General features: G+C 39.2%; 1 protein-coding gene across 7 annotated transcripts in view; it reads right to left on the reverse strand.

Annotated features, from left to right (window-relative positions):
* Nucleotides 1-694: 694 nt before the first annotated feature.
* Nucleotides 695-15481, reverse strand: part of PPIP5K1 (diphosphoinositol pentakisphosphate kinase 1) — a 40933-nt gene continuing 26146 nt past the window's right edge. For all 7 annotated transcript variants that reach the window (XM_081159634.1, XM_081159636.1, XM_081159638.1 and 4 more), the window contains 3 exons: nucleotides 14234-14371; nucleotides 4990-5103; nucleotides 695-2698 (listed from right to left, as the gene is read on the reverse strand). In XM_081159634.1, the coding sequence (XP_081015760.1) occupies nucleotides 1770-2698; nucleotides 4990-5103; nucleotides 14234-14371 (1181 nt within the window). In that variant the 3' untranslated portion in view covers nucleotides 695-1769. The remainder of the gene's footprint in view (nucleotides 2699-4989; nucleotides 5104-14233; nucleotides 14372-15481) is intronic.

Below are 15481 nucleotides of genomic sequence, written 5' to 3' on the forward strand. Positions count from 1 at the left end.
GGGGTCAAAAGCTGAGGACTGAATAACCAGAATCAGATACATAGGGCAGGGGAACACCAAAGAGGTAAGGGGTTGAGGGGCCCTTAGAGATCCAGAGCCTGTTGAGATTGTAAACACCTCTCACTTGTGCAGTCAGGATTTTCATGGAGTAAAATGTTGGATTTTCCCCCTGCAGTGAAACCCTTTATATGTCCTGGGTATGTCAGGAGAGGCCAAGTTGTGAATGTGAATATATGAGCAGGGAGGGGGATATTCCAGCCCTCTTACTGTTCTGGGTTCTCCCAATGTAAAGATGTCAAGGAGTTAAAGAAAAGACATACCCCTCTGTTGATTCCTCCTGACACTCCAAAGCACTGGAGTAAAAAATTGAGAGTGATTCCAAGGACCTGGTGAAAAGGCATTGTGTACCCTGTGGTGTTTCACAGAGATAGAACCTCTCTCCCCAAAATACTACACTCATTGAAGACATTTTGGGATGGTGGGCTGATTGCCATAGGGACCTCCTGGGATGCCTGATCTCTATATTTTTATAGCCCATTCCTGTTTAACTACAAAGGCTTTTGACTAGTTCGAATTAATTCAGTCACAGACATAACTGACTTATAGTCACATTCATTCTTGAGTTCACAACGACATCATCACCACTACCACCATTCTCATTATTTCATATTTATTGAGCACTCATAATGTTCCGGCCCCCCATTCCAATGACAGCATTACCCCTCTTACCCACCCCCATATCTTTGGGAAAAGCTTCATAATCACACCTGGCCCTAAAGACACAATGATATAAGGACAAACCTCTTGGGGACGCTGGAGTGTTTGTTCTTTGGCCAGTCTGTCCCTGACACTACTACAGAAATATATATATGTCTGTGTATATATATATATATATATGTGTGTGTGTGTGTGTGTATATATATATATATATATATAAAATCTTTGCTCATGTCTATACAATATTGATCTCTGCTGATTGCTTAAAATAGAACCTGATTTTCTCTACTACAGCATCTCCTAAGCCAAAAAGCCCACAACAAAAGGAGGCCTAGCTTCACAGATTGGCCAAGAACCCCCAGAGCATTTTAAGTAGTTACTCTGAAATTTTCACAGCAATCTAATACCTATTTTTCCATAGAGCTATTGCCCAAAGGAACAGGACTGGGGCAGAGAGGGCACTTGGGGATGATATGGAAATACCCATAAGCCCAGTCTAAAGACTAGCGGCCATGATGGATGTTTGTTTGGGAAGGGGACTCTTCCCCCACCCCTGCCATTTCAGACAGCCATCCTGGGCCCACCTGAGGAGTGCTAGCAAAGATAAGAGTCCCCCTGAATGCACATATGGTCTAAAGGTACTTTGAGAATTTGTGAATATTTCCCCAGAAAAGTGAAGACCTTGGAGTCCCCTTTTGTGCTTATTGTCCCCGGATGGAGTTCTTAAGCAATTAACAGGCATTTCCTTTAACAATCTGGAATTTCCTGGGATTCTCTGAGGAGGCTGGGTAATGATAGACCAGCCCACCTCTCAAAAGAAATCCTATTCAAGACCAATGGCTTGGTGAGGAGCCAAGAGCTTCTATGAATATGGAAATGGCCCCTCACCAGCCCAGCTCCATCTAGTACAGGTATGCTTCATGCCAAGAGGACTGCTTCCTCAGACATCTCTGGTAAGGTCCAAGGCCTTTCGCTGGCAGGTGAGTTAGCCAACAGAAAAAGTTGCTAGCTCAAATGGCTGGTATAGTGTAACACCACCAATGAGAAAATGATTAATCACATGTTGCTGATGGAAGGGGTAAGTTTTGGTCATGGGCTAGAGACTGGCTCTGAGGGTTTGGATCACTAGATTGATACTGGGCTTGGGGAGCATCCTCTCCAGGCAATTGGTCAATCACCTCAGGAACCACGCAAGACTGCTGATTAACCTCCTCAGGGACCTCCTGGACCTGTAGATCACCCTCCTCAGGGAACTCTTGGGATGGTGTATCAACCTCAGGGATATCCTGAGACAATAGACTGGCTGCAGAAGCCTCTTGGGCCAGTCTGCCAACCTCCAAAGAAAACTGGCATGGTTGGCTGAGCTCCTCAGGGATCTCTTGGGCTGGCTTGCCAACTTCCACAAGGATTTCCTGGACCAGGCCACCAATCCCTTCAGGAAACCCATGGACCATCCTGCCAACTTCCACAGAGGTCCCCTGGCATGGCTGGTTAACCTCTTCAGGGTTCTCCTGGCAAAGCTGGCAAGCTTCCTCAGAAACTTTCTCGCACAGTTGGCTGCCCTTCTGGCACAGCGGGCTGATCTGAGGGACCTCCTGGCATGTCTGGTTAACATCATCATGTGTTTCCTTGCATGGCTGGCTGTTGTCAGGGACCTCCCGGCATGGCTGGCTAATGTCAGGGACATGTTGGCATGGCTGGCTGTCCTCCTCAGCAACCTCTTGGCATGGTTGGCTGGTTTCCATAGGTGGTTCCTGTGGAGACTGATTTAGTTCAAAAGGCTCTTGCTCTCCTCCTTCTATGAGGAGATTTTGTGCTCCATTCCCAGGGATCTCCTGGTGCATCCTAAGGCCTTGACATTCTTCAGTCATGTGCGAACTTAGGGAGGGTTGATCACTGAAGCCAAAATGGCAGTTACCATCCACTGTAGTAGGGGAAGATGGACCAGCACTGGACACAGTGCTGGAAGGGCCACTGCTGTCTGTAAAGCAAAGTTGGGAGACCAAGTCAGGCAGAATAGATGGCCTATATTACTCATGTCTTGGGGAAAGAAGGTCTGAATTCTAAGTTATGCAGAGACTCCCAAGTTAGCCCAGCTCAGAAACTGTTGCTCTGGACAAACATATACTACAGGAGTAGCACTAAGGTACATCTAAGACTTCAGGAGAGCATGCTGAGGCCCACTTCATCCAGTTCTTTCACAATATATCCCTCTCCCAACTCCAAATTCTCAATCATACTTTGGAAGCATATGAACACTTTATCCCAGTGCCTCATAATTAGGGTTACTTAGAATCTCCGGAGATTCTAATTCTGTAGGTTTAGGGTAAAGGTGTGGGGTGAAGAGGGAGATGAGGGCAATATATTTTGTTGAAACACTCCCAATTAAATTTGATGTACATCTTTGGTTAAGAATCATTGCTTTAAAGCAATCAAAGTATTTCTGAGGCAGAGGTAATCACTGTTTATAGCCCAAGATACAAGTAAACAGAAGAATGTAGAAAATCCTTGTGAATCAACAATAGAAAGGAGAATGATTTACCTAAAGATGGAAGAACACCATGGAATCTCTAAATGGCAGCATTTCTTAATTAACTTTTCTGGGGGGCACTGACCCCTTTGAAACTCTAATGAAAGTCATGGACTATCTGACCAGAAAAATGTACATATGAATAGTCACACTTATCTTTCCATATAATTCCTGGGGTTCATAGACTTCACCCTGAAATCCATCCATGGATCCAAAGTTAAGACCCTATAAGTACTGGGACATATGCTGTTACAGGTTTGTGGATATTATATACATATATAATATAAAAACTAATTTCCCAGGTCCTGACAGAAGTAAAATGAAGGCTGCAGAGTCTTCAATTACACTGTGGGACAATTCCTACTCCAACCTCTACTTCTTCATTAATCTCTAGTAGGGGACTAATCTACTTTTCCCTTTGTAAATATTATATTATTGATGGTATTATAACTTTATATTTAAAGCACTCTGTTATCAATAATTATAGATTTTTGAAATAGGGGACACCTGAATATCTTGTAATCAAAGAGAACCTAGGAAAGCTGGCAAGCCCAAGCATACAAAGGCTCAATCAGTCATTAAGTTTAAGGTATGCCAGCAACCTCTTTTCTGTAAAGAATCACAGGAGGCATGCTTCAAGCAAAGAAGAAAAAAAAAGGGGAACATGGTTTTGCGCCAACAAGGCTTATTTAAGGCAGAGAGACAGACCCTGAAACTGCTTACAATGATGCTATACACCTGATACTGAAATTTAAAAAAACCCAAAAACTATAAAATGAATTCACTCAAGGGTAGAAGTAGCCTTAATGTTCAGTTAGTGGTTTGATTCAGGCAAATCAAAGAGGTCAGACAGAAGCATAAGCAGGAGAGGGACAAGAAGGGCACAGAACCATAAACGCTACAGGAGAGAGGTAAAAGGGACAATGACAAGATGAGGGTAGGATAATCTGAAATTCAGGGGGAGAATTCTCGGTGTTAGGAAGGAAAGTTTCTTCTGCACAGGTTGCCAGAAGAAGGGCAAAATTCAACCACTGTTTACCCCAGTGCTGAAATATGAATCTTTGCTTAAGTCCTACCCAAGTAAAATAGTGCAAGGCATGTCTGATTTTAGCTATTCCCTAGAGGCAAGATGAAAAAGAGGATTTTCCATCACTGGTGTCTCTGGCCCTTATCTCCCCTCTACCACAGGTATCTCCCCCTCCCTACAATTACTCTAAGAATTCCCTGTGGCCCCAAGGTTCACAAGGTAATTAGTGATAGGCTAGAGATGATAAAGGAGAGATGGGAAAAAGCAGCACTTCAACTTGAGCTAGTAACTGAGAACAAACAACTTGAGAGGAAGACCATGTAGAAAGTAGTAGCACATTCTATTTTTCTTCTCCCAGCTTTTCTATATATCCAGGTTTCCTCCCAAGTCATCTTTATTTGAGGAAGCTGTAGAAACCAAATGGGGATCTGAGAAGAATGAAGTCTCCATCCTGTCCTCCCCAAAGGACCCTCTGGACAATTATCTTTTAGGAGCCTCCCCAATGAGATAGAACAGGAATGGGGGTCAGAGGTGACAAGACAAAGTAAACAGATCCTCCCTTTATCTTGGAAGAGGCAGATGAGACTGCTTCCCTGACTGTTAATCCTGGCCTTTCAACCTTCATCTTCATTTCCCTTAAGGGACAGGTCTCTCACTCACCAATTCCTCCATCCCTCTCGGCCTTTGTCTAGGCAGTTCCAAAAGGACTACTTACACCAAGGGGGCTTCTCAGAGCGCTGCCGGAGTTGCATGGTAGGTGAATGAAGAGTACAGGGTGGGGAAAATGCACTATCTGAGGCCTGGTTGCTGTGCATAGACTCGAAGAGGGCTGGACAGGTCGGGGAGAGAGAGAGAGAAAAAAAAAAGCATATGAAGAAGAATCCAAGTGCCACAGGTTCTCAACATAAGTCAAAACCAACTTATATTCTCTCAGGCTGAAAAGAGGCATCCTTCACACAAACCATTTTTAATATTTTAAATTTTATATTATAAATATTTTCAAATATATTTTTTAAAAGTCACTGAAAGACTAGTACAATCGATACCCATACACTCATCTTCTATATTTAACACATTAACACATGTCAATATTTTGCCATACTTGTTTCATCTATTTCTTGGTGCTGAAGTTCTCTAAAGTAAATGAAAGACATCATGAATACTTTAATATATAATTCTAAAATATAAGGAATTTCTCCTATTTAGCCATATATGACTAATAAACCTAACAAAATTAAAAAATAATACCCTAATATCATTTAATACCCAATCCATATTCAAATTTCTCCCAATTATTCCCAAAATGTCTTTTATAGTAAGGTCCAAACATGAAAAATGCATTGCATTTAGTTATGTCTCCAAAGTCTCTTGTAATCTAAAATAGTGCCCTCCCATTTATTTTTTTCATAGTGACTTTTTGAAAAGAACAGTCAGTTATCTCACAGAATGTCATTTCCCACACTCTGGATTCATCTGATTGCTTCTTCATAAAACCATTTAATTTGTTTCACTCTCCCTCATATTTCCTATAAACTGGAAGTTAGCTGGTAGAGATTTCATTAGATTATTCAGTTTAAATAACTTTGGCAAGAATACCCAAAAAGGTGATCCTGTGTACTTTATATTATATTGGAGGTACATAATGTTTCATGGTCCCACTAAGTAAGACTAAATTTAAAGTGGTGCCCACAAAATCTCACCATTGTAAAGTTTCCCCCTTCTGATCAGAGGTGATCCTTTGATACCATGCAAACCCACCAACATTTCAACTAAGTTAGTATCCATTGGTGATTCTGAATTATTTTATTAGGGGTGTCAAGTAGTGATTTTCTAATTCTATCAGTCCTTTTAACATTTATTAGTTGGCATATTTTCTGTAAAGAAGAATGTTCCCTCGTCAACTGGGGCTATTTGATTACAATGAACTGCAGTTGTTAATGAAAAGATAGGATGTGTTTACTACCCTTTAATTAGTTTTCAGAGGAAAGAGTTGGTGAAAAATATTCTCCAATAGTGGCAGATGATAATTATTTTATTTTTGAGTTTTATTATTTTTATTATTATTTTATTTATGAGCTTATGGATTTTTATATATTCAGTGTACTTTAATTAATTACAACAAATTATTATTTTTGATGCTAAAATATTCCAGTTCTGGTCAGTGGGAGGCTCTTCAGGCTTGATTGAGACCTTGCTTTTGTTACATGTCTCAGGGTCACCTTGTGCCTTCCTTGCCCTAGACCATGCATTCTCAACAAAGCTGGTTCTTGGTGAGGGTGAGAAAATTCTTAGGTATTCTATTGGTGTGTGTCCATCAAATGACCACAATACATAAATAAATATACAGTATATCTGTGATTAAAATTTTGTGTGGTGGGGAGTTATTAGGGAAAAAAATGCCTAAAGAGGCTTAGGGTGGGGGTAGGGGAGTGTGTGATTTTTTTTAAAAGGGTGAAAAAAGCCCTAGCCAGTTTGGCTCGGTGGTTAGAGTGTCGGCCCACAGACTGAAGTGTCCCGGGTTCGATTCTGGCCAAGGGCATGTACCTTGGTTGCAGGCTTGATCCCCAGTCCTGGTCAGGGAGTGTGTGGGAGGCAACCAATCTCACATTGATGTTTCTCTTTCTCTCTCTCTCTCCCCCCCCCCCCACTCTCTGAAAAGCAATGGAAAAAATATCCTCAGGTGAAGATTAAAAAAATAATAATAATAAATGAAAAGGTGAAAAACATGCACTACACAAAGAATCAGTCATTTTCCCATGGAATCCTGGTAGTGGCAAATGATATGTAGAGACCAAATTATGCTAAGGGAGCTCATTATTACAGCTGCTAATGCATAATGTTAGAAAAAGCACTAAAAAACCCTGAATTCATAGTGATGTTTTCAATTCAAATTTAAAATTACAGCATTTAAAAAAATCTTTTGAAATTATACTTGTATCTCATTTATCTTACCTTGAAAATCCTGGTTCCTAGTAACAGAAACATAATTACTTATTTGCATTACTATTATATATATAGTTTTAAAATGGTACCAATATCACTAATAATTAAATTATTGAATGAAGATTAAATTTTATAGTTCTTTTTGCCCCACTAAAAGGATTTATAGCCAGAGTACAATTATTCTAAAGTTATTTTTCTTAGTCAGTCTAGCTAAAGGTTTGTCCATTTTGTTGACTTTTTTCAAAGAACCAACTTTTGCTTTTTTTATTCTTCCTATTGTTTTTCTATTGTTTTTTTTTTAAATCTCTGTTCCAATCTTTATTATTTTTTTTCTTCTTATGGCTTTGGGTTTAGTTTGCTCTTCTTTTTTCAGTTCCTAAGGTATAAAGTTAGATTTTTGATTTAAGATCTTTCTACTTTTTAATTTTTATTTGTTTATTTATTTTAAATGTTTTTATTTTATTTATTATTTATTAATTATTTACTTCAGAGAGAGGAAGGGAGAGGGAGAGATAGATAGAAACATCAATGATGAGAAAGAATCATGGATTGGCCACCTCCTGCACACCCCCACTGGGGATTGAGCCCACAATCTGGGCACATGGACTGACTGGGAATCAAACTGTGACCTCCTGGTTCACAGGTCTATGCTCAATCACTGAGCCAAGCTGGCAGGGTTGTTTTTATTGATTTTAGAGAGAGAAGAAGGGAGAGGGAAAGAGAGAAACATCAATGAGAAAGAAACATAGATCGGCTGCCTCCTACATGCCCTCTACTGCTGATGGAACCTGCAACCCAGGTACATGCCCTCGACCAGTAATCGAACTCAAGACCCTTTGGTGCTCAGGATGATGCTCTATCCACTGAGCCAAACTGGCCAGGGCTCTTTCTTCTTCTTCTTCTTTATTTTTTAATCCTCACCCGAGGATATTTTTTCCATTGCTTTTCAGAGGGAGTGGAAGGGAGACAGAGAGAGAAACATCTCTTGGTTGCCTCTCACATGAGCCCTGACCCGGGCCTGGGATCGAGCCTGCAACCAAGGTATGTGCCCTTGGCCGGAATCAAACCCAGGGCCCTTTAGTCCACAGGCCAATGCTCTAACCACTGAGTCAAACTGTCTAGGGCTCTTTCTTCTTTTTTAAATGTAGGTGTTTACAGCTATAAATTCTCTTTTAGCGCTGATTTTGCTGCATCCCATAACTTCTGGTATGTTACATTTTTATTTTAATTCATCTCAAATTATATTCTAATTTCCCCTGTAATGGATCTCTGACCCATAGGTTGTTTAAGAATATGTTGTTTAATTTCCAAATATTTGTGAATTTTCCGATTTCCTTTCATTAGTGATTTCTAGCATCATTTCATTGTGATTGGGGAAGATATTTTATATAATTTCAATCTTTTAAAATTTTTCTAGAATTCTTTTGTGGCGTAACATATGGTCTATCCTGGAGACTATTCCATGTATACTTAAAAAGAATCTATATGACCCCAAAGGCAAGAGAAGTAAAAGTGAAAATAAATAAATGAGATTATATCTAACTAAAAAGCTTCTGTATAGCAAAAGAAACCTCCAACAAAACAAACAAGCAACCATCCAAATGGGAGAAGATATTTGCAAACAACAGCTCCAACAAGGGATTAACATCTTCCTGACTGGTCAGAAGTATACATGTGTTTCTGTGTCTGAACACTGCTAACCGGCATGAGATAATTCTTATCTGCACTTACATTAACTTCAGTAATTTTAAACACCTTTCTGACTAAAGTAGCCAGCCACACAGGTGAGTTCTAGCTCGAAATAGCTGGTCAGCAAGGTTAATAACCAAAATATGTAAAGAACTCATACAACCCAACACCAAACAGACAATCCAATTAAAAAATGGGCAGAGGACCTCAACAGACACTTCTACCAAGAAGAAATACAAATGACCAACAGATATATGAAAAGATGCTCAACTTCACTAGCTATTAGGGAAATGCAAATCAAAACTACAATGAGATACCACCTCACACCTATTAGAATGGCTATTATCAACAAGAAAGGTATTAAGTTGGAGAGGTTGTGGAGGAAAAGGAACCCTCAGCCACTGCTAGTGGGAATGTAAACTGGTATAGCCACCACGGAAAACAGTATGAAGGTTCCTCAAAAAATTAACAGTAGAGTTACCATATGACCAAAGCAACCCCTCTTCTGGGTACCTACCTGAAAAATTTGAAAACATTTCTTTGCAAATATATATGCACCCCTATGTCCACTGCAGCATTATTCACAGTGGCCAAGACATGGAAACAACCTAAGTATTCCTCAATAGATGACTGGATAAAGAAGATGTAGTACATATATACAATGGAATATTATTCAGCTATAAAAAAGACAAAAATACAACACTTGCAACAACATGAATGGATCTTGAGAATATCATGCTAAGTGAAATAAGTCAGATGGAAAAAGCCAAGAACAATACAATTTCACTCATATGGAGGATATAAAACTGAAAGCAACAAATGAATAAACAAGAAAAACAAACAAAAATAGACACAGACAACAGTATAGTAGTTACCAGAGGGAAGGAGAGGTAGGGTTAGTAAAGGATAAAGAGGGCCAAATATATGGTGACAGAAAAAGATCTAACTTTGGGTGGTAAACACACAATGCAATATACATAAAATGTATCACAGAATTGTACACTTGAAACCTATGTAATTTTATTAACCAATGTCACCCCAATAAACTTAAAAAAAGAAGAATCTGTATTCTGCTGTTGTTGCGTGGAATGTTCTATAGTGTCTGTTAGGTTTAGTTAGCTTATGGTGTTAAGTTCTCTGTTTCCTTACTGATCTTCTGTCTAGCTATTTATCCCTTATTAAAAGTAGGATAGCCCTGGACAATGTGGCTCAGTTGGTTGGAGCGTTGTCGTGTACACTGAAAGGTCACAGGTTCAATTCCAGGTTGGGGCACATAACTAGGCTGAGGGTTCCATCCCCAGCCCTGGTCAGGGCTCATGCTGGGGGAGGGGGACAGCTGATTGATGGCTCTCTCTCACATCGATGTTTCTCTCTCTCTCCCTTCCCCTCTCTCTAAAAAAAGTTAGTGAACATGTCCTCTGGTGAAGATTTTTTTTTAAAAAAGCATAGAAGTCTCCAACTATTATTGAAGAACTGTCTATCTCTCCCTTCAATTCTGTCAATGTTTGCTTCATTGTTGGGGCTCTGTTGTTCGGTGAGTATATGTTTATAATCATATGTTCCTGATGAATTGACATTTATCAAAATGTAATGACCTTCTCTGTCTCTTGTAAAAATTTTTGACTTAGACTATTTTGTCTGACATTAGTATACCCCAGCTCTCATTTGGTTATTATTTGCATGGAATATATCCTTTCACTTTCAACCTATTTGTGCCTAAAGTGAGCCTCTTGTAGACAACAAATAGTTGGATAATGTTTTAAAAATCCATTCTGCCAATCTCTGCCCTTTTTTGGAGAGTTTTACTCATTTACATTTAAAATAATTACTGATAAGGAAAGGCTTACTTCTGCCACTTTGCTATGTTTTCCGTATGTCATATAAATTTTTTGATCCTCATTTCCTCCATTACTGTCATCTGTTGTGTTTAATTGATTTTTTTGTAGTGAACTATTTTGATTCCTTCTCATTTCCTTTTCTGTATATGTTTTAGATATTTTCTTAGTGGTTACCATGGGGACTACACATAACATCCTAAATTTATAATACTCTTATTTGAATCTATAGCAATTTAGCTTCAATAACATACAAAAACTCTGCTCCTATAAAGGTCTGTCCCCACCTTATGTTGTTATTGTCACAAATTATCTTCATACATTATATGTCCATTAACACAGACTTACAATGATTTTTAAATAGATTTTTGTGTTAATTCATATATGTAACAAAAAGAGGAGCAGCAAATAAAAAATACTATAATGTTAGCTTTTATATTTACCAATGTAATACCTTTACGAGAGTTCTTTTATTTTTTGGTATGGCTTCAAGTTAGTCTAGTATCCTCTTATTTCGGCCTAAAATCCTCCTTTTAGCATTTATTGTAGGGCAGGTCTACTAGTGACAAACTCCCTCAGCTTTTGTTGATCTGGGAATGTCTTAATTTATCCTTCATTTTTGAAGAGTTTTGCCAGATATAGAATTCTTGGTTGACAGTTGTTTTTTCCTCTGGTACTTTAAATACATCATCCCACTGCTTTCTGGCCTCTATGGTTTCTGATGAGAAATGGGTTGTTAATCTTATTAAAGATCATTCCTATGTGACAAGTTGCTTTTTTCTTGCTACTTTCAAGATTTTCTGTCTTTGTTTTTTGACAATTTGATTATAATGTGTCCAGGTATAGATCTCTTTGCATTTATCTTTCAACTACTTGGTGGTATAGATTTGTGTCGTTATCAAATTTGAGTTTTCTGCCATTATTTCTTCAATTATTTTTTCTACCTCTTCCCTGTCTCTTCTCCTTCTGGGACTCCCATTATGCATATGTTGGTATATTTATGGTATACCACAAATCTCTTCAGCTTTGTTAATTTTTCTTCATTTATTTTTTAAAAATATTTTTATTGATTTCAGAGAGAGAGGAAGCGGAGAGGGAGAGAGAGAAACATCAATGATGAGAGAGTCATTGATGGGTTGCCTCCTGCACACCCCCTGCTGGGGATGGAGCCCCAAACCCTGGCATGTGCCATGACCGGGAATCGAACCACAATCTTCTGGATCATAGGTCACTGCTCAACCACTGAGCCACGCCAGCCAGACTCTTCATTCTTTTTTATTTCTCCTCTTCAGATTGGATGTTTTTCAAATGACCTATTTTTAAGTTTGCTGATTCTTTCTTCTGCGTGCTAAAATCTTCTAAGAAGTCCTCTAGTAAATTTGTCATTTCTGTTATTATACTTTTCAGCCCCAGAATTTGTTTGGTTTCTTTTTATATTTTCTATCTCTTTAATGATATTCTTTATTTGTTGAGACATCATTCTCCTGATTTCCTTTAGTTCTTTGTCCATGGTTTCCTTTCCTTATTTAAAATATTTGTCTAATAAGTCTAATGTCTGTGTTTCCTCAAGGACCATTTCTGTTCATTTCTTCTTTGAATGAACCACACCATCTTGTTTCTTTGCATATTTCATAATTTTTTGGTTGAAAACTGGACATTTTGAATATTATAATGTGTTAACTCTAAAAATCAAATTACCCCTCCCCCTCAGGGTTTCTTTTTGTTGTTTGCTGTGGTCTGTAGCTTTGTTTAGTAATTTTTCTAAACTATCTTTGTAAAGCCTGTCTTCTTTGTCATGTGTAGCCTGTGAAGTCTTTGTTCCTTTGGTTTTTGTTCAGCTAGTGTTTTGACAAGGATTTTCTTGAATGTACCAGGAACCAAAAGAGGGGGAGGGGAAGGGTGGTAAGGAGTATGAGAGGGGAGAAGAGAAGGAGCTCTCACAGTTGCAGATTGGTTCTATGTTGAGGTACTCCTTCAACACTTAGCCAGGCTGTTTAGACACCTCCTTAGCCTTCACTCCCTGCTTGTGCTGAGTATAGAGTTTAGCCAGAGGTGAAAGTTTAGGGTCTTCTCATGTCTTTTGTCCTCAGGTGTCTTTCCCCAGGTATGTTCATGGCTTTTTAAATTTCCCAGTATATGTGGGTGCTTTTGAATGCCTAATTTCCTAAAGAAACTCTCTCCCCAGGTTTTCTTTTCAAGTTTTCCATATGCCTATTGTTTGCCTCAACTATAATTTTTTGCCCCAGACAGCATGTTGTTCATTTGCCTTATCATGTTTTTAAGAAACACCCTCTGCATAGACACAATTATACACTGAGTGAGTTCCAAGTTAGGTGAAACAAAGGTAAGCACCTTGTGTCAGTCCTTCAGGTAGCTCACACACAAGTTAGAACAAACACAATTCTTTGAGAACAAGGTCTAGTCTGCTCCCTCTGGAACCAGAGACCAGGGTCCCACACTGAGAGTATGGGTTGCCAAGGCGGGGAGAGGAGTGGGAGAAGGTCAAGTAAAAATACTGGAAAGCTTCCGGCCAATTTTAGGTTACCTCCTCCTTGATTCAGAATTTTCCTGGTTGTTTCAAACCTGTGACTATTTTCCAGAGTTCCAATAATGTTGATTTTATCTGTTTTTGCTTGATTTTTTTGGTATTTCTGTAAAAGGACAAGCCCTTGGAGCTACCTACTGCATGGTTTAATTTTTACATTTAGATCTCTGATCTACATGGGGTTTATACTGGTATATAGCATGAAGTATGGATTCAATTTTAATTTTTATCAAATGACTATTAAGTTGTCCCAACTCCATTTATTAAAAAGTCTATCTTTCCCCCAGTATTTTGAAATAACTTCATCTATTTCTAAATTTTCTATTTTGTTTGTTTGATCTCTGTCTATTCCTATACCAATATTACACTGTTTTTATTATAGAAGTTTTATATAATGTTTTAAACTCAAGGTTTTCTTGGCTATTCTTGCCTGTTTATTTTTCAATGAGAACTTCAGAATCAATTTGTCTGACTTTAGAAAACCAGCAGTATTTTTAATGGGATCACACTAAGTTAATTAATTGATTGATTGATTGATTAAAAAGTTTTTTATTGATTTCAGAGAGAGGGAGAGGGAGAGAGAGATAGAAACATCATTGATGAGAGAGAGTCATTCATTGGCTGCCTCCTGCATGTCCCCTGCTAGGGATTGAGCCCACAACCCAGGCATGTGGACTGACTGGGAATCAAACTGTGATCTCCTGGATCATAGGTCAATGCTCAACTGCTGAGCCATGCTAGTTGAGCGGATCACACTAAATTTATAAATTAACTTGGGAAGGAGTGAGAGTTTCATGATTTTGAGTTGGCCTATGCAATTAAACATTTTTTTCAAGTCTACTTTTGTATATATTTGGAATGCCTATCTTTTAAATTTATTACTCATGTTCTAGAAAGCATGGGAATGAGGGCAGAGATGGGGTACAAAACAAAAATATTCTCCATACCTGCAGATGCCTGTGCTTGGACATCAGTGTGGCGCTGGCAGACCCCGCTCAAGAATTCACTTACTTGACGCAGGGAAAGAGCATTATGCAGTGTTTCTAGGGGGTAGATGGTAGGCACCATGGAGCACCCTTCAAATCCTGTTAGAAAAGAAATGGGTAAAGTCAATATTATTTCTGCCCGATATATCCCAACTGGCCAAGGAAGCATGGAGAATCCCTGAGAGCCACCAGGAGACTCCGTGGCTTTTGGAGTATGGGGTATCCAAGATTCACATGACAGGGAACTCTTTAGAGCCCCAAAAGAAGTCTATTTCTGTCACCTCCAGATTTCCTAAAAAGTCTAACCTGCTAAGGCCTCCAGGTGAATCAAATCACCTCTCATCCTACCTATGGAGAGCCAGCAATGTCCCATGGAAAAATCAACAGAATCCCAATAGGGTAAACACCTACATTGCTCTTACACTTTCTGGGGGAATAAAACAAAGGTCCATAGATAAAGGGTGAAATTGTAGGTCTAAATGAGGTTAGGGAGGTCATGGAGCTGGGAAGAAACAGCAGATTTCAGGGATCATGTATAAGAGAACCAGATTAAGGAGGAGGGCATGTAATCTGAGAAGGGGTTCATGCAGATTTAGGATATGGGTAGAAAGGCTAGAATATTTGGAAGCAAGCTGGAGGGCATGCAATACATATGGAGCTCAGCCCAGGAAAATCACATGCATGAACAGGCTGGGGGATGAAAGTTCTTTCTTGGTCATTTCCATCACATCAAAGGTTCTCCCTTCTGTTCTCACTGGAAGACCCCAGACTTGCTAGGATTTCTTTATTCCATCAGGAAAATGAGGAAATCCCCTTAGAAGAAATAATAAATACTGATTCTCTGCTCTGAACCCAATAATTCCAATGTAGATCCACCATTCTGGGCAAGGTAAAGGGTAAACCTAAATGTGTAACCCTAATCCCAGGGCCTGTTGAAAAAAATATCCCCATTGGAGAATCAAGAAGCACACACCCCAACCACTTTTTCAGCCCCCAGTCTTTCCCATGCCTCTTCTACATCTCCTTAAATGAATTAAGGGTAGGCAGGACAGCAATATCTATGCAAGACATAGCCTCCTGTTCAACAATGACTAAAACCTCAAAAGAATTATACCTGATTTTCTTCTAACCTCTGGCTCTTGTTTTCTTCAAGGATTCAATTGAGACTTCTGTGCCTCAATTCCCCCCCTGTACTCTAGTGGCAGGAGA

Source organism: Miniopterus schreibersii, assembly GCF_964146895.1.
Source record: "Miniopterus schreibersii genome assembly, chromosome: 1".
Lineage (NCBI taxonomy): Eukaryota > Metazoa > Chordata > Mammalia > Chiroptera > Miniopteridae > Miniopterus > Miniopterus schreibersii.